General features: G+C 39.6%; 2 protein-coding genes across 2 annotated transcripts in view; one reads left to right on the top strand and one right to left on the bottom strand.

Moving 5' to 3' along the window:
• The first annotated feature begins 1219 nt into the window (after positions 1-1219).
• Positions 1220-10801, top strand: LOC111611557 (protein FAM83F-like). The gene is made up of 5 exons (XM_023348437.1): positions 1220-1886; positions 7974-8141; positions 8689-8810; positions 9211-9977; positions 10402-10801. The coding sequence occupies exons 1-5, from the start codon at positions 1413-1415 to the stop codon at positions 10449-10451; spliced, it is 1581 nt and encodes a 526-aa protein (XP_023204205.1). The 5' UTR covers positions 1220-1412; the 3' UTR covers positions 10452-10801.
• A 2060-nt stretch (positions 10802-12861) lies between these two features.
• LOC102222215 (cytohesin-2-like) overlaps positions 12862-18960 on the bottom strand; it is an 11748-nt gene continuing 5649 nt past the window's right edge. Inside the window, exons 6-14 of the mRNA XM_014474363.2 lie at positions 18753-18871; positions 17653-17733; positions 17420-17532; positions 17096-17244; positions 16590-16701; positions 16431-16507; positions 16288-16359; positions 16042-16190; positions 12862-13730 (exon numbers count right to left, since the gene is read on the bottom strand). Coding sequence (XP_014329849.1) covers positions 13646-13730; positions 16042-16190; positions 16288-16359; positions 16431-16507; positions 16590-16701; positions 17096-17244; positions 17420-17532; positions 17653-17733; positions 18753-18871 — 957 coding nt within the window. The 3' untranslated portion in view covers positions 12862-13645. The remainder of the gene's footprint in view (positions 13731-16041; positions 16191-16287; positions 16360-16430; positions 16508-16589; positions 16702-17095; positions 17245-17419; positions 17533-17652; positions 17734-18752; positions 18872-18960) is intronic.

Here is an 18960-nt window from a genome sequence, read left to right as displayed (position 1 = left end):
TACATTTTCCACATTTCAGTAAAGAAATACAGAAAAAAACATTTTGCTGCTTCATGACTTCATGTTTTCAGTTTTTCCTCATAAATAAAAGTTTTCCAGAGTTTTATTGAATTATTTACATTGTGAGAAATTTATAAATAAGAACGCCTCATTTCACCTGCAGTGGATTCATTTATAGCTTCTCTATTAATAAAACATTTTTTTCTTATTCCACTTTTGTGGTTTGTTTCTATGACTGTTATATATTTCATTTGAACCAAAATAAATCAAATAAAATTCAATATAATAACAATAAAATGGAGTAATTATCTGAAAAAAGTTATTCTTCAACCAGAGAAAACACCATCAAAAATATCGAAAAAGAACAAATCAGAACTAAAAGTATTTTCCTTCCTTCTGTTTTCATCTGTTTTTAAATTATAACGAAATTTCAAAATCAAGTTTTTAAATGATTTCAGTAAATGTTCGACCTCAGTTATTTTAAGACAGTAAAAGTCTGAGGTGGTTCAGACTAATTTGGATTTATTGCACATAAAGAATCCAGGAGAGAAAAATCCTGATAACTTTGTAAAAACTTTCAATCTGCACAGTTTTAAACCAGATTATGGTCTGAAAACAAAACACAGACATTTAAAAAACATTCTGATGTAATTCAACCTAATTCCAGGTGTTTGTCTAGTCAAAGTCCGGCCAGATTGGTGAGGTGTGAACGCTAACTGACCTCTGACCTCTGGTCCTCCAAAACTCGGTCTGGGTTCAGTTGAAGTGAACTCTGGTTCTGTTTGAATCTGAATGCCAAGCGGTCCAGAGACCGCTCCAAAAGCAGGAAGTGGACTACAGCGCAGGGCATTCTGGGTAAATACAAACAAAGCTAACCTGCTAGCCTAGCGCTAGCAGCAGAAATGGCTCCTGGTCTTTAGCCAAAGACTAAAGAGAAAAATCTGACGCCTCCATCTTGTTTCCATCTGGTGAAGAAGGAAGTTGCTCTCAGTGTCTTCAGAGGTTTTTGTGTGGTTTCCTTCAGTGGTTCTTGGTGCAGCGCCCCCACAGGCCAGGAGGGGAACAGGTTGGTTTGGGTCAGAACCACAGCAGCTGGAGGTGGAGCAGATGGTGGAGTTCTGGTTCCAGTAGAACTGAATCTACCGGACCATCAGGAATGTTTTGATCATTTCTTTGTTTGTCATCAGGCAGCAGCACTTTGAGCTGCTTGTATAATGATGCTTTATAAATGAAACTGACCGATATTTATTCATCTATTGACTTTATTCTGAAGGTTTTCCAGCAGGAAGCCTTCAGGAACGCGGGGCGCCTCGTGTCGGTCCCCTAGCCCCGCCCCCTGCTCCTACCTGCGCTCCCTCCTCACCTGTCGGCCCAGGTAAGCGCAGCCGTTGCAGAGGCAGCGCGTCGCGGCCATGGCGGAGTCCCAGCTGCTGTGTCTGGACAACCAGCACGTCAACGAGAAGGTCCCGGAGTCCCGGCCGGAGTTCTACTACAGCGAGGAGCAGCGGGCCGCGCTGGAGCAGCTGCTGCGCCACGGGGACGGAGCCTTCAAGATGCGCCTGCAGGAGGACAACATCCGGGACTTCCTGTGCGCCAGGGAGGTCCGGGCCATCCGGGACAGCTTCCAGGAGTACGACCCGGACAGCGAGCCGGAGCCCGGCGAGCCGGACAAGCCCAAGGAGGCCACCAGCGCCGACTCCGGGGTCCACTCCACCTACTGGCCGCAGATGTCCGACACCGAGGTGCCGGCGCTGGACATCGGCTGGCCGGCCTGCAGCGGCGTGTACAAGGGGGTGACCCGGGTGTCCGCGTACACACACCCGCCCAAAGAGCCGGGGCCGCACATCAAGGAGGTGGTGAGGAGGCTGATCCAAGGCGCCCAGAAGGTAACCGGCCGGAGAGCCGGGTTGGAGTAACCATCAGAACTAACTGAACTAACTAAGAGCAAAACTACTTCAACGTATTTCAAGTAAAAGTAAAAAGTGCAGCGTAGTAAAAGTACTCAGATGTAACTAGTTACTAATCTGGTTAGTTTATATCATCACCTTCATAAAACAATAACTAAAATGTTGTCAAAAGTTTTAACTAAAAACAATTAAATCCATTATTTTAGGAAGATGGCCACATAAAAACAACTTTCAACTAAAAGAACAAAAAATAACTTTATACTTAACCAAACAATTCAGGTTTTAGGGTTTTTGATTCAGAACCAATTTTTCTATTCAAATATTCAGTTTAAATGATGCGACTGGCAGCAAACGGATCAAATGTTTCATACTGGTTTTTATTTAAACAAAAATAAGTTTCTGTATAAAATTCTGCCCATTAATTAGTCAGTATTACGTTAGCTTATTAATTAACCAAATATTGAAGAATTATTCATAGTAAAATAGATTTTTGAGTTTATTCTGAATTCAGTCTCTTTAGAGTTGATTTTTTTCGGAACCTCTGCAAATAAGGAAATAAACGTTTGTTGATGTTTTATCATTTAAAAATGTTAATCTTCTATAACATTAAACTGTTGGAGCGTTTTTATTATTAAGACTGGAATTTAATACTATTATGATAATGAAGGTCATAACAATAAAAGGATTAAATGACTTAAAACCTGAAACTTAACTAGAAACAGTTTGTTGTTGTTTCTCCATAGAAACCAGCAATAAAAACATTATTTTTAACATAACTAATAATAATGACACATAATGAGATTTATCCATAAAACAACAAATATTCATTATAATTCATCTGATTCCTGATTTTAACTTTACAAATCGTTGTTTTTGTAAAAGTTGTAACTTTAGGTTCCAAACTGAGCTGTGATAACAGAACCGACTCCTCTGATTGGCCGGAGGGGATCATGTGACTCGGTGACGTCACCGTGATGACTCACTTCTGTTTGAATGTTTTCCCAGTTTACACCAGAATCCAGCTGTTTATTGTTGCCTTTAAGCTTCTGGTTATTAAAATGTGGGTCAGTTAATCACATGATAATCTGACGTTTAGTCATTTCTGATTCAAATCCTTCATTTTTCAGGAACAAAAGAAAAATAAACTAAACATAAATGTTCGTCTGTTAGAATATTAATCACCAGCTCTTGGTTATGAATATTTATATAAATATGTAGCAGTAAACCTGTTTTTTTATACTTCTCGTTTTTATTTTTCATTAAATTATTTGTAATGCAAATGTATTTTAATAATTTAATTAGCTTAAAATAGTAAAACATCACATTGACAATGTAGTTTGTTATTCAGATTCTTTCATAAAAATCTGCTGGAAACATTTTTCAGTCCTGATTTAAAGGAGGAACACGAACATTTCATCTCCACCCTGATGAATAAACTCATAAACGTCGGAAATATTCCTGGATGTTCTGGATTCACTTCCTGTTTCCAGAAACAGAAAATCGTTATTAACAATCAGAGTCACCAACAGGTCGGGACAAGCAGCGGGATTAATCTCATGATCCGTCAGCTCAGGTGAGCGCCGGTCGCCATGGTTTCCCTCCCCCCTCGGACAGTTTAGGTGTTCATGTTAACCTGCCGTTTCCATGGAAACCTCCAAAAACTGGAGCTGCAGATTAAAATGCTGGAAACGCCTCTAAAAGGACAGTTGGTCTCTGAAATGAATCGGCCAATCAGCCGTTTCTGCCCTGCAGGTCCAGTAAATCAACCTGTCAGCCTTCAAACGCCAGCGTCTCTGAACCTGCAGAAAGACACGCACATTTTACCGGAGTCGTCTGTCAGAGTCTGCTGGAGCAAAATGAGTTTCTGAGCTGCAGGAAACGTCATTCAGGTTCAGAGTTTCACCTGGAGAGACGAAAAACGCCTCCCAGCCAGAGGGCAGCTGAACGGTGATCCAGTTTCTACCTGCCCCAATCGGCCCCGCTGCTCGGTTTTCATTAAACAATAAAGCTTCAGGGCAGAGAGCCGTAAAAACCAAACATCGTCTACAGGATCTGAGCTGTTTCTGCTACGTTTCTGCTTCTCAGTGGCTCTGTTAGCTCAGAAAGCAAACCAGAACCAACCCTGACAAAAACCCAAACAGGACCAACATCCAAGATGGCCGACCGTCAGGATCCAGTCAGGATTAACTGCAGTCGTTTTACCAACCAGTAAAATATCATCAGTTACAGGAGAAATCTAACTTTTAATACCCTCTGTGCTCATTAAGATCTTCAGATTTTCTGACAATTATTTAAAAAAGCAAATATAAAAATGTTTTGAAGTTTTAAACCAGGAGATTTTTGTAAACAAACCTTTCATCGTTTTCATCGTTGTTTTTATCCAGCAACGTTTCACCGAGTAAAAAAAAACTAAATTATTGAAGTTCAGACAGACATGAATAACATTAAGAACAATAAATATCTTTATATTGAGCTCATGTTTCTGTTTATTCAATAATTTAGCAGAAAACTGTTTTTGAGCTGATTCCGGCCCACAGCACCACGGGGCCTCCGCCGTGCCGAACAGCAAATCAGTGAACATCCAGTCTGTTTGATTTCCTAGCAGTTCAGCAAACTTCCTGTTTCCAGCCTGTTTAGTTTCACACAGAAATATTTCCTCTTACGTTTTTGAACGTTTTTAGTGACATTATTTTACTGTAACATTATGAACCTTTTGTCTCATTTTCCTTTGTAATAACTGAGTGTGGATCCGTTTTTGGCTGAAAGCGGCCGGATGTCATCTCATCCGTTTTTGTTTGTGACGTTTAAATTTCTGCTTTGCATAAAAAGCTTTTTGCTGAGCGGATCGGGTCGAACAGGCGACCAGGAAACGAAACCGAAGCCTCAGAATCAGAGAATCTTTAACTGGACCCAGTTTATCTGACAGAGGAAAAAACATTTTACTAAAGAACCATCATGGGGAAACATGTGACCTTAAATTGGTTTATAAATGATTTCATAACCGACTCTGGATTTGGTCCAGACTGTTTCCAGAGAAACGGGTTTTTCCAAAGAATGGGCCGCTCGCTGCAGGAAGTCTGCTGGGGAATCACATGAAGATCCACCAAACTGCTGAGTTCAGCGGAAACCTGATCAGATCTGCAAGATCCTGCATTATGAATCCAAATCTTTTTCTAGTTGCAGAAATGCCCGGTTTTTTTTTCTTTCTTACGGTAGACTATTTTTGACACTAAAGTGTTTCCATATTTTTTAACTGGTATTTCATTCTGATAAAATTTAATTTTCATTGTGATCAGGATAAAACTCTGATGTTTCTGATTCTTGAATAAACTTTGACTTTACTCAGAATTCATCAGCTGAGGAGGATCAGTGATGCTGCGGGCCTGATTCTCCTCCAGATGTTTAGCATGGATGACATCATAGATGATTGTTATTTAGATGGCCGCCTCTACAGGAAACTGAGAATGTGTTTTATTTTGAAATGATCCAAAACATTTGATTAAATTGAAAAAAACAAACAAAATCTGCGTCCTTTCAGGGTAATCTCTCTGACAGAAACAAAAATGTTTTTCTTAATTACAAGAATAAATATGCAATATTACCGTTGGAAAGTCATACAATTACTGCAGGAAAGGATCTGATGTCAGCAGCTCAGTCTGGTTCTGGTTCTGGTTCTGGTCGTTTCAGAGTTCTGCTGATGATAGTAATTTGATTTTCATGTGTTTAATACAGTTTAATTTTTTCTTATTTGTTAAACTGATACCAAAGTCGAACTTCACAAGATGTTCAATATTCCTTATTTTAAGTTTTTTTAAATTATTTTTCCTGTATTTTGCTACTTTATTGTACTAATATTACAACTTTATTCTGATAATTCTGAGTTCATTTTTGTATTATAAAGACTTTTCTCTTATTATTACCAATTTTTTCTCATGTTATTTTCTTGTTTTATTTAAATTTATTTCTCATGCTAGCTGTATTATTATATTGCAGCGGTTAGCTCATGCTAGTTGTGTTATTATATTTCAGAGGTTAGCTCATGCTAGCTGTATTATTATATTGCAGCGGTTAGCTCATGCTAGCTGTGTTATTATATTTCAGAGGTTAGCTCATGCTAGCTGTGTTATTATATTCCAGCGATTAGCTCATGCTAGTTGTGTTATTATATTTCAGAGGTTAGCTCATGCTAGCTGTGTTATTATATTTCAGAGGTTAGCTCATGCTAGCTGTGTTATTATATTCCAGCGATTAGCTCATGCTAGCTGTGTTATTATATTCCAGCGATTAGCTCATGCTAGCTGTGTTATTATATTCCAGCGATTAGCTCATGCTAGCTGTGTTATTATATTCCAGCGATTAGCTCATGCTAGCTGTGTTATTATATTCCAGCGATTAGCTCATGCTAGCTGTGTTATTATATTCCAGCGATTAGGTCATGCTAGCTGTGTTATTATATTCCAGCGATTAGCTCATGCTAGTTGTGTTATTATATTTCAGTGGTTAGCTCATGCTAGCTGTGTTATTATATTCCAGCGATTAGCTCATTTTAGCTGTATTATTATATTGCAGCGGTTAGCTCATGCTAGTTGTGTTATTATATTTCAGAGGTTAGCTCATGCTAGCTGTGTTATTATATTTCAGAGGTTAGCTCATGCTAGCTGTGTTATTATATTCCAGCGATTAGCTCATGCTAGCTGTGTTATTATATTCCAGCGATTAGCTCATGCTAGCTGTGTTATTATATTCCAGCGATTAGCTCATGCAAGCTGTGTTATTATATTCCAGCGATTAGCTCATGCTAGCTGTGTTATTATATTCCAGCGATTAGCTCATGCTAGCTGTGTTATTATATTCCAGCGATTAGGTCATGCTAGCTGTGTTATTATATTCCAGCGATTAGCTCATGCTAGTTGTGTTATTATATTTCAGTGGTTAGCTCATGCTAGCTGTGTTATTATATTCCAGCGATTAGCTCATGCTAGCTGTGTTATTATATTCCAGCGATTAGCTCATGCTAGCTGTGTTATTATATTCCAGCGATTAGCTCATGCTAGCTGTGTTATTATATTCCAGCGATTAGCTCATGCTAGCTGTGTTATTATATTCCAGCGATTAGCTCATGCTAGCTGTGTTATTATATTCCAGCGATTAGGTCATGCTAGCTGTGTTATTATATTCCAGCGATTAGCTCATGCTAGTTGTGTTATTATATTTCAGTGGTTAGCTCATGCTAGCTGTGTTATTATATTCCAGCGATTAGCTCATGCTAGCTGTATTATTATATTGCAGCGGTTAGCTCATGCTAGTTGTGTTATTATATTTCAGAGGTTAGCTCATGCTAGCTGTGTTATTATAATCCAGCGATTAGCTCATGCTAGCTGTGTTATTATATTTCAGAGGTTAGCTCATGCTAGCTGTGTTATTATAATCCAGCGATTAGCTCATGCTAGCTGTGTTATTATATTTCAGAGGTTAGCTCATGCTAGCTGTGTTATTATATTCCAGCGATTAGCTCATGCTAGCTGTGTTATTATATTTCAGAGGTTAGCTCATGCTAGCTGTGTTATTATATTCCAGCGATTAGCTCATGCTAGCTGTGTTATTATATTTCAGAGGTTAGCTCATGCTAGTTGTGTTATTATATTTCAGAGGTTAGCTCATGCTAGTTGTGTTATTATAATCCAGCGATTAGCTCATGCTAGCTGTGTTATTATAATCCAGCGATTAGCTCATGCTAGCTGTGTTATTATATTTCAGAGGTTAGCTCATGCTAGTTGTGTTATTATATTCCAGCGATTAGCTCATGCTAGCTGTGTTATTATATTCCAGCGATTAGCTCATGCTAGCTGTGTTATTATATTCCAGCGATTAGCTCATGCTAGCTGTGTTATTATATTCCAGCGATTAGCTCATGCTAGCTGTGTTATTATATTCCAGCGATTAGCTCATGCTAGCTGTGTTATTATATTCCAGCGATTAGCTCATGCTAGCTGTGTGTTTCAGGCTAGGGTTAGGGTCATAATGAGTGCAGGGCAGTAAAAATGCCCCGCTCTCTGTTTGCCCCAGGTGCTGGCCATCGTCATGGATCTCCTAACGGACCTGCAGATCCTCCAGGACCTGCTGGACGCGGCAGCGCGGCGCGGTGTGGCGGTGTACGCGGTGCTGGAGGCCCGCGGCGTTCCCCACTTCCTGGACATGAGCTCCCGGCTGCAGATCAGCGCCATGCACCTGAGGGTGAGACGCCAAGCTGCACACACAGAGCAGGACTCAAACCACCAGCTCCTCTTCCTCTGCTGCAGTTAAACCTTCCTTTGATGATCTAATTTAATATTTCACTTTTTGTATTAAGTCGCCTCGACCAGCTGAATTCTCCTCGATATGTGTTGGTGAAAAGCTTAGAGGATGTTTGTTTCCTCTGGAGGAAGAAGAGCGTTTCTCTGGTCCTCTGACATCTGATCTGAAACCAAACCGGCCTTATCTGCAGCCTGCACCGTTTCCCCAGCGCTGTGGGGCCGGGTCGTGGCGCAGCGGCCCGGTTCGGCTCAGTTTTCAGGGCTCCGTTCCTCTCAGAGGAACAGTCTTTGTTCCTGAGAACGGATCCCAGAAACTGGAGGCTCCACGGCCCGGCCGCCTCCCACTTGGTCCGCGGGTGTGTGTGTGTGTTGACTCAGGGCGTTGTGTAATCAGGTGTGTGTGTGTGTGTGTGTGTGTGTGTGTGTGTGTGTGTGTGTGTGTGTGTGTGTGTGTGTGTGTGTGTGTGTGTGTGTGTGTGTGTGTGCAGAACCTGCGTGTGCGGATGGTGAGAGGCGCGGGGCTGGCCCTGTCCTTCGGGAAGCTGCCCGGCTCGCTCTGCTCCAAATACATGCTGGTGGACGGAGAGAAGGTCATGTTCGGCTCCTACAGGTTAGCGCCTCATGCTAACGTTATTAATGCTAATATCCTCATGCTAATGTGATTCATGCTAATGTTCTCATGCTAACGTTAATCATGCTAACATTTTGGTCAGGCTATTTTACTCAGTCATAATGGATTTTATTAGTTTAGTTTATTTATTTTGTATATTTAAAATGTCTTCCAGTTCCAGTGCTAAATGTTCTATAATTTAAAGTTTATTGATCTTTCATTATTATTTTATTACCGTTACATTCCTGGAAAATTGTCTCAATGCCATAATATTATCATTTATAGTGATAATTTCTGGGATAATTTATCATCCAGTAAAGTTTTTTAGCGTGTCGCTGTTCCTGCGCTGAATGTTGGTATGTTTGTGATTTTTGGTTTCATTTCTGGTTTTAACCTCCAGCTTCACCTGGAGTTCGTCTCGTTTGGACCGGAGCGCCGTTACGGTGATGACGGGTCAGATCGTCGATTTCTTCGACAGCGACTTCAGGGAGATGTACGCCGTGTCGGAACCGGTCGACCTCCACAAAGAGTTCAACATCAGCAAGCCGCCGCTGCCCACTCCCGTCCTGAAGCCCCGGGTGGAGCACCTCCGCCCCGCGCCCGTCTCCACGTCCCGCTTCCAGGTGTCCGTCGGCGACTCCAGACAGGTGGACCTCAAAGTGCCGGCGCACAAATACCACAACCCCAAATACTCGCTGGTGTTCGGGAACAGGTTGGGCCTGACGGGCTCGCTGCAGGACCTGTCCACCCAGAAACACTCGCTGCTCGGTGGCACCAGCCAGAGGGACATGGAGGGACACGGGGACGCGGCGGACCGAGCGTCCTCACCGAGTCCGAGCGCCACCGCCGAGGAAGAGGAGAAGGACGGGCGCGGCGGTGTGAGGAAGAGCGAGGCGGCCGCCGTGAAGAAGCCGCGCAGTTCCTTCAGGAACTTCCTGAAAAACAGAGCAGCCAATCACAGCGCAGAGACTATACAAGAGGGCGTGGTCACTTCTCCGAGCCCCGCCCCCGTGGCTACGGCGCCAGAGGCCAATGGCGTCGCAGGAAACGGACCGGAGGATTCGTTTGAGGTTCAGGAGAAACCGCTGAAGTTCAAACCCAAGAAGTCGCAGAAGAACATCCAGAGGAGCGTTTCTCTGCAGAGCATCGACACGGCGGAGCGAGACGGTACGAAAACATTTACTCACCTGTTGGAAAACTAACTGGTTATCTGGAGTAAACAGGATTTTAACTAAATATGAAACTCATTTTGTTAAACAAGAAACAAACTCGTTTTAACGAGTTTTATATAATTAAAACATGAAAGTTTTTTTGTTAAAATGAGATTTTGCTCCTAATTTTCTCCAACAGTAAAAGCTCTAAAAATAAAGATATGAATCTAATATAGAAAAGATTAAATTCCTAAAAGTAAAACAACATCAATAAACTGTCATCAGCTTCAGATTTAGAAATGACTTTTTCTAAATGTTGCTTTCTGTGGAGTTGAGCAGCACATCAGAGGTTAAAGGTCAATGAAAGTGGAGCTTTGACATTTTCACCAGTAAAGACAAGAAAACTGATTCAAGTAAAGTTTCTCTTTTTGTTTCTCCAGGACTGAAAAGCCGCCGGCGGCTTCAGAGAAGGAACTGCATCCAGTCCTGAGAGGAGGAGCGGCGAGGAACCGCCTCACTGCAACGTTACCGATTCACTGAAACGTTTTACTGAAACATTCACTGAAACATTCACTGAAACGTTTTACTGAAACATTCACTGAAACGTTTTACTGAAACATTTACTAAAATGTTTTACTGAAACATTCACTGAAACATTCAGTGAAACGTTTTACTGAAACATTCACTGAAACATTCAGTGAAACGTTTTACTGAAACATTTACTAAAATGTTTTACTGAAACATTCACTGAAACATTTACTAAAATGTTTTACTGAAACATTCACTGAAACATTCAGTGAAACATTTTACTGAAACATTTACTAAAATGTTTTACTGAAACATTCACTGAAACGTTTTACTGAAACATTCAGTGAAACGTTTTACTGAAACATTCACTGAAACGTTTTACTGAAACATTCAGTGAAACGTTTTACTGAAACATTCACTGAAACGTTTTACTGAAACATTCAGTGAAACATTCACTGAAACGTTTTACTGAAACATTCAGTGAAACATTCACTGAAACGTTTTACTGAAACATTCACTGAAACATTCACTGAAACGTTTTACTGAAACATTCACTGAAACATTCAGTGAAACATTTACTGAAACATTTTACTGAAACGTTTTACTGAAACGGAAAACCTCCGGAGCCAAAACTCTGCTGGACGGATTCAGTCGACACTTTTACATTTTTCTAGTTTATTTTAAATTATTCCACTGGTCAGTGTTTTCCATTATTTCCTCTGGAGCTTAAACTTCACATGGTGTGTTATGCTACACCTGGTTGCTATGGAGACTGGAAAGGTGATCAGTGTGTGTAGTCTTGGTAACACAGTCGGTGTGTTGAACACACTGAGTGATATGAGAGTCTGTGGCAGCAGATGGAGTTTAAATGATCACAACTTTGTTACAGAAAATAAATAAAAGACAAAAACTTTGACTAAAACTTCAATAAATTAAAGTGTCAAGAATCTGAAAATAATCTGATTTATTTCTCTTCCAAATGATTGTTTTACTCCTGTGGGTTTTACTTTTCCTCAGTATATTTATTTCAAAAGGAACAAAGAATATTACAAAGAAAACGGCAGTTTTCCATAAAACTCGTTTCTCCTGCAGTCGCTCAGGTGAAATCAGTTTAAATACAGATAAACTACGGTCCAAAAAAGAGAATAATGAATAAAAAACATATCGGGTTACATATTTAAAAAGAATAAAAAGTTATAAACACATAATTTAAATTATTTTGTTTAATATCAAAGATAACTGAAGTAAATTATAAATAACTTGTTTTCAAATGATTTCATTTATTAGACAGTTTTATGTAAAATCATTTTTTATATTTTCCCATCATGTTTTTTCTTCATCAGAAACAAACCTGGAGCGTTTCCTTTAATCTCCATGGCAACCAGTCAGCTGTGCAGAACGCCTGGGTGGACGTAGCCCCGCCTTCCAGGCGCAGCTCCTCCCTCTCAGCTCCTTCAGACTAGCCAGCAGCAATTAGCAAACAGCTGCTGAGCTCGTTACTGCTGCTCAGAGCGACGCTGGTGAAAACGTTAGAGGGTTAATAGAGGAGCCGTGTTGGTATGACTTCCTGGGGGCGGAGCTTCAGGATGAGCTGGAGCTTTTAAAGAGACAGAGGCCCAATTTCAAAGTGTTTAATTAGGAAGTCAAATTATAAATAGCATTTTATATAAAAGATTGTGGTATAAAATGTCTCCATATGGCTGGAAAAGCCATGATACTGTTGCTTTAAAGGAAAGAGCGATTAATTACCCTGTCAAATTTAAATGTTCTGTTTTTACCACATTTTCTGGGATCAGTTTCATTAGAAACTGTCTGACTGACGACACGAAGTAGGCTAAGGATCTCAGAAAGCCTGATATTAGAAACTCAGGATCATATGAGCTTCACTTTCCTTTTATGAATCATTTTGAAGGATTTGATACAATACAAACAAAACATGGATCAGTCTGCCCAGGAGTGGCAGCCGTACAAAACAATGAGGTTTTATCTGAATTTAAAGACGTATACAAGATGATATTGTTTTAATTTAATTTTTTGTGTAAGTACACCAGGAGGAAAGAGAGATGAACTCAGGATCCAGGAGGAAACCAGCACAAAAACGAAATCAGTGGAGCAACGAGTCTGCAAAGAGATCGATGGGAAACGTACAAACCCGAATTATTCACTTCTAATTACTGGAGTTTTCTTCTCCCAGTTCAACCAGTGCGACTCACCGGAGGTGAACTGGAAACTCGATCTGCTGTGTTGAAGATTCTCATGATTTCTCTTCATCTTCTCTCCAGTTAAAATAGAAAATAAAACTTTCAGCATAAATTTACGTTTGAGTTCAGTTCAACATGGCGGTGCTGCGGCGCCATCTGGTGGAGAAAAGGCGACAAGCTTTGAGGAAAAATAAACTTTATTCTACAAGTTTGATTATTTGATCATTAAATTACATATTAAACATAAAATATAACAAACTGTACATATTCAACGATTCATAAATTAAACAAGTTGAGAAGATTTTAGATCTATTAGACTTATAAAGAAATGCTACATCGTTTCTCCAGGCTGAATAAATAATCAGCCAGATGTGTTTAATATTTTACAGCTGATTATTTTAAAAATGTTTTATCGTTTGTATTGTGGTAGTTTCTGTGTTCAGACTGTTTTTCCCTGGACTCTACATGTAGCTTCACTCTCTGTAATCACTGTTCAGTTCTTTCATTGGTTTTTAAACTGCATCATTTTCTATCTATTTTTGTTACTTTTCTGTTTTTTGTGGAAATATTGAACATCCATGTTTTGCATCTCGGTGATTTTTCTGTTTTAAATGAACATTCAGCATCTTTTCTGTGTTTTTGTCCTTTAGCTTCTTTTCCAGCTTCAGTTTCGTTTCGTCTCTTTTAGCTTCCAGCCGTCGGTCTTTCTGCTTCATTTTTAAGCTTCTTTGTGAACTTTAGTTCACTTCCTTCACATGAAGGGAATGAAGTCAGTTTAATGTGATGCTGCTAACGCTAAAGCTGCTAATGCTAAAGCTGCTGATGCTAACGCCTTCTTCCAGGAACCGTCTGCAGTTTGCAGAAGTGACTTGGACTCGTCATTTCCCGGTTCCTCTTTGTCTCTCCAGTTCAGCTTGTTTCTGTGAAACGTTCATGAAGCTTCGTTCAGGACGCTTCACTCCGATGACGAAGCATTCCTGATCACCTTCCTCTTCCTCATCGACACCAAATCGTAAAACGGGTCCTTGGTGATGCTCGCCCTGGAGAAAACGGATTTTATCAACGTGATTATCAACATTTTCTATCTTCGCATCATCACTGATCTGCACGCTTCTTCTGTTGCTCCATTTTATTATTTAAGGTCATGAAACTCATTTTAAGATAAAATCACCTGAGGAAATACAAAAAGTAATTATCTGACCTGTTAAAGAGAAAAAGCTGAAGAAGATTATCTAATAAGTTTTATAAATATCAAATGTTTGTGATAATTATCTAAAAGTCAAATCTTGCAGGTTTGTTTAAATTCGGCCATTTTGGAAACAAACTGGACTTTTAATCTGAACTAAAGTTTTGATCTAATTTTCTCCAAACTTCCTACAAAACTCGGCGTTTCCTGTTTTTACTGAACTCAATTTTCTTTTTTTTTTTTTTTACCAACATATTTTTATTGAGTTTTTACACTTTGGAAATACAAGCATGTAGTTATTTGAACAGGTTCTCTTTGTAGTTGTTACATGACAGTAATTATTTTACTCAACCCAGAGAAATAAAATAAAACAAAAAATAATAATAATTATAATAATAAATAATAATAATAATAAAAAGTAAAAAAACAAAACAAAGAACACAGCTTCTCAAAAACTGGGGTATCCTCACAGATTACAAATTGGTCAGATATAATTATACACATCCACACAACATGGCACACCACAGGTTCTGGCAAATCAGAGCTCAAACAAACCCTCTGTCAAGTCTAAGTCCTTAATAAAATTAATGAAAGGCCCCCAAATCCTCTCAAAAAGATACCGTTTGGATTTCCTAATATATGTTATTCTTTCTAGCGGCAAATTAGACGACATCTGTTTTAACCACTGCGTGACACTAGGTCTATTGATATTTTTCCAAGTCAAAGCAATACATTTTTTTGCAGCCAATGAGCTTATATCTATGAAAGTGCGTTCTGATTTACTAAAGTTATGTTCCCCAGGGAATAAAGCTAGCAGGAACAATTTAGGATCCAGTGGAACTTGCTTTAAGATAATTTTTTCAATTATATCTTTCACCTCTGTCCAAAATGCTTTGATTTGTCTGCATTCCCACATGCAATGTATTAGAGTCCCTTTAGAATTACATTTTACACAAAGATCTGGGATGTTATTATTGTATTTATTTAAATGCACAGGTGTAACATAGATACGCATTAGCCATTTAAATTGTAGAATTCTAAGACGACTGTTTATGGACATTGTGTGAATTTTAATGCAAGCCTTTTCCCAATCCTGTTCACTGATATTTGATGATAGGTCCAAATTCCAGTTTATAAGCTTATTATTTGAGTCCTCTAATGAGTTAGAGATCAGCACATTATAAAAATCTGAAATGATGCCCTTCCTTGATTTATTCCGAGTCATTAATTTTTCAAGTAATGTAAGAGGGGGCTTGTTAAGATTGTTGTAATTTGCTTTAACAAAGCTTCTTATCTGAAGAAATTTGAAGTAATGTTTTTTATCCAGATTGAATTTGGTTTGTAGCTCTGCAAATGACAAAAATATATCAGAATTTGATGGGTAAAGGTCACCGACAGTTTTTAAACCTTGCAGGGCCCAAAGCCTAAAGGTTCCATCTGCTCTACCTGGAGCAAACAGCTGATTACCCCATATTGGGCTAAATTGGGAAATGTCGTTTGGCTCCGCAAGGTAATTTCTAACATCCTGCCAAATTTTTATCATGTTTTTCAGAATGGGATTCGTAATATGTTTCTGTAACTTCTTTGACGTGTCAGAGTATATGAACAATGGAAGAGCTAAACTTAAATTGTGGGACTCCATTTCTACCCAGTGAGGATTATCTTTATCTGTAAATTTTCTTTTTTTAAATACCCACATTAATTTTTTATCCAATAATAGTAAAACAATTATAACTTGTTACATTTAACTCAAATTAAAGTGAATTTCTGAAAGAAAAAAAAGAAAAAAATCCTGACTTTTTTGTTGCAATTTATTTTATTGCAACTTTAATCTTGTAATATTATGACAAAGATTATTCTGACTTTATTCTCATTATTTAGATTTTTTCCTCATATTTAAAACAAATCAGCATGAATCTAATACTCCATCGTTTGAGTGAATTCATAATCAGACAAACTGTTTTATGTAATCACATATTTTCTGTCTGATATATTAGAGTCTAAAAATATATAATAATAATAATGAGCCATTATTATTATTAATAATTAATTGATCAGTTTCAGTCAGAGGAGGATTGTAGGACTCTGTGTGTGTGTGTGTGTGTGTGTGTGTGTGTGACCTGTGATCTGTCTGTGTGTGTGTGTGTGTGAGACCTGTGGCTCACCTGATGGCGCTGATCCAGTCGTCTCTCTCCTCCTCGCTGGCGGCGTTCAGCCGGTAGAACTGGTGTTTCCCCTCCACCACTCGGCCTTTGTTCTCCGTCTTACAGGCTTTGACCTTCTGACCTTTGGGGCTGTACAGCTCCAGACAGAACTGGTGGAAACACAGGAGCCGTAATCAGAGGTAAATAATGTTTAAACAATATTTTCTGGTTCAGTTTGCAGATGATGTTGGACATTTGTTTCTCTACCGGTTTGCTGGAATCCTGCAGCTTTCTGACACAGAGATTCTCCAGAGGGATGATCCCGATCGGGTCTTTATCCTGCAGGGCAAACCGAACGTCACACACACACACTGCTGCTGCACTCTGACCAGCAGGAAGCAGAAACTCACCGTTGTGTACTGGAAGTAGTAGAGGCAGCTCTCGGTCAGGATGAACCAGCGGCGTTTCCACGTCTTGACGCGGCCGCCTGGAGCGACAACAAACACGTTCAGAAACGCGCCGCAGCGGCACAGAGAGGAGCTTCGCCATTGCTGCAGCATCAGACTCACCCATCTTCAGCAGCCAGCCCTCGCGGTCCGGGTTGAAGAAGGTCAGAGTAAGGTCGTTGCCGTCGTCCTCGGGGATCTTGAAGGGTTCGCTGCGGATGCTGGCGTAAAGTTTCTGGAAGAAAAAACAGAGGCAAAGTCAAAAAGAGTTTTATTGTTTTATAAAATTCACTAAATTCAGTACAACCAAAAAAACACCTCAACGTTTTGTCAAAAATGTCCAAAATTAGTTTCCTTTTAGCAAATTTATTTTCATAATTCTAACTTGCACAGTCATAGTTGGTCATTTATTTATAGGGCACATTTTCAGCAACAAGGGAATTCAAGGTGCTTATTTCATGAAGCTGAAGGGAATGGGTCAGTGAAGGTAAAACCGAGACTGTTTGCAGACGACACAGTAGAGAAGGAGCATGTTTGTTTGGGCTAAACGTTCCTGCAGCGCCCCCTGAAGGCAGGAGGGACCAGCAGGAAGGCTTTGCTCTGAGCTCTGACGCTGGAAGTGAACGGACCGTGAGCAGGTCAACGGGAAGGTCGGCGCCGTTGTTGATTCCTCGGTTCATGCAGACGAAGCGCTGCAGGTTGGGCTTGTCTTTCACGTTGGGGTTGTGCAGACTGGTGTTGAGCATGATGATGGCAAACGACAGGATGTAGCAGGTGTCTGTAAGAGAAACCGCAGCGCTGCTTTGTTATCGCTGCACAGCCGCTATGGTCTATTCAAAGTAAAGGCTGTGTGCAGAAGGCAGTGAGGAATCAATGAGCTCAGAGGTTTCAGGCTCTGTGTTTCTATTGGACAGAGAAGCAGCAGAGCGTTTCTATTGGACGGTGAGTTGTACCTGTGGACTGGAACACTCCGGGGTTACAGTCGCAGTAACGCGCCGCGAACGCCTCCATCATCCGGTCGATCTTCTGGGCTTCACCTGGGAGCCGGAAGCTCCACAGAAACTGCCTGACAACAGATTTATTCAAACACACATCAAAAGAAGCCAACGCTGGTAAAAAAAAATTAGAATTATTTATACTGAGAAAAACAGAATAAAGTTAAATAAAATGAATATTTTATACAAACCTCAGCGCCTGGACCAGATTCAGGTCGGAGAACTCATGCAGAGCCACGAACGCCTTCAGGACTTTCAGGTGCATTTCCTCCCTAAGTGACATTTACAGCAGATCAGATCGACTTCAGGAAACAGAACAGGAACAACAAACTACCAAACCGATTCATTTCATTTATGATTCCGAAAAACTAAACAAATTAGAGGAATAAAATTCAGACTACAGTATTTCAAACTGAAAGGAACAACTTGTGGGCGGGCCAGGGGGTGTGGCTGAATGCTGCTGCTGTAACTCCGCCCATTTTTGGTCCTGCCCCCAAAAGTTTCCTGTCCTGTCATTGGTGCTTTAAAGTTTGTAAAAAATAGAAAATGTAACGATGGAATATTGATGCTATGCTGACGATGCCTTCAGGACAAATTGGAAATCAGAATAATAACAACATAAGAATAAATAATATTAGTAAACATTAAACAGTTTCAGACTGAGCGTTTTTGCCTGATTTGTCCAGAAAAAATTCATACAAAATGTAAGTATTTATTTTTAACAGCAAAGTATAAATAAGATTGTAGACATATTAACCATAATTTCATACAAACTGGAGTTTCTGATGGGAAATATCAAAATCAAAAAGATTCAACAGGCAGTTAAATTATGATTTTCAGATTTTATTATATTGTTTCATTTGAATTTCTGAATATTTTCCTTTTATTTTTTTTTCCTTTAAATTTATTTATAAATATCTTGGCTAACTTTATATTAAAATTATAATTAATTTTCTGTACTTTATTATTTTACATATTTGAACTTATTTCAATATGTATCAATTAATTAATTTTTATTCATCATTGTATTTTATTAAAAGACATTTTTTATTATTTTAATTAGGTTTCTTTTCTTTTGGATTCCTGACTCAGCTTTTCCCGTTTAAATTTCTATTTTACTTTCTAAGTCGCGATAATCTCTACAGTCAAATATTTGTTTTTTGCTGAATAAAACCTTTTTAATGTTTTTACTTTGACTGTGCAGCACTTTGGTTTTGAAGGTTTTAATAAATAAAGCTGGATTGGTTCATGCAGCTGTTTGACCTTCGTTTTGACCTCTGGCCTGCCGTACCGTTCTCCCAGGAAGTTGCCGATGGCGGTCTTGTTAAGCCCCTCCTCCTTGTAGAGGAACTCCGCCACCGGCTCGGCTCGCCACTCCAGGATGCCATGTTCCACCAGGTAGCGGACGCCCTGCAGGAAGACAACGTTTCACAGGAAATGACCTCATACCGTCGCATGAGAGTCGCCTCATCTGCTGCTTTGCTCTTATCAACCAGAAG

The sequence above is a fragment of the Xiphophorus maculatus genome, chromosome 16 (assembly GCF_002775205.1).
Source record: "Xiphophorus maculatus strain JP 163 A chromosome 16, X_maculatus-5.0-male, whole genome shotgun sequence".
NCBI classification, from domain to species: Eukaryota; Metazoa; Chordata; class Actinopteri; order Cyprinodontiformes; family Poeciliidae; genus Xiphophorus; species Xiphophorus maculatus.
This window is presented reverse-complemented; position numbering and strand designations above follow the sequence as displayed.

Coding starts and splice junctions, on each gene's coding strand:
- LOC111611557 (XM_023348437.1), top strand. CDS start 1,413: ATGGCGGAGTCCCAGCTGCTGTGTCTGGACAACCAGCACGTCAACGAG. Junction 8,142..8,688: donor TCAGCGCCATGCACCTGAGG/GTGAGACGCCAA, acceptor GTGTGTGTGCAG/AACCTGCGTGTGCGGATGGT. Junction 9,978..10,401: donor CGACACGGCGGAGCGAGACG/GTACGAAAACAT, acceptor TTGTTTCTCCAG/GACTGAAAAGCCGCCGGCGG.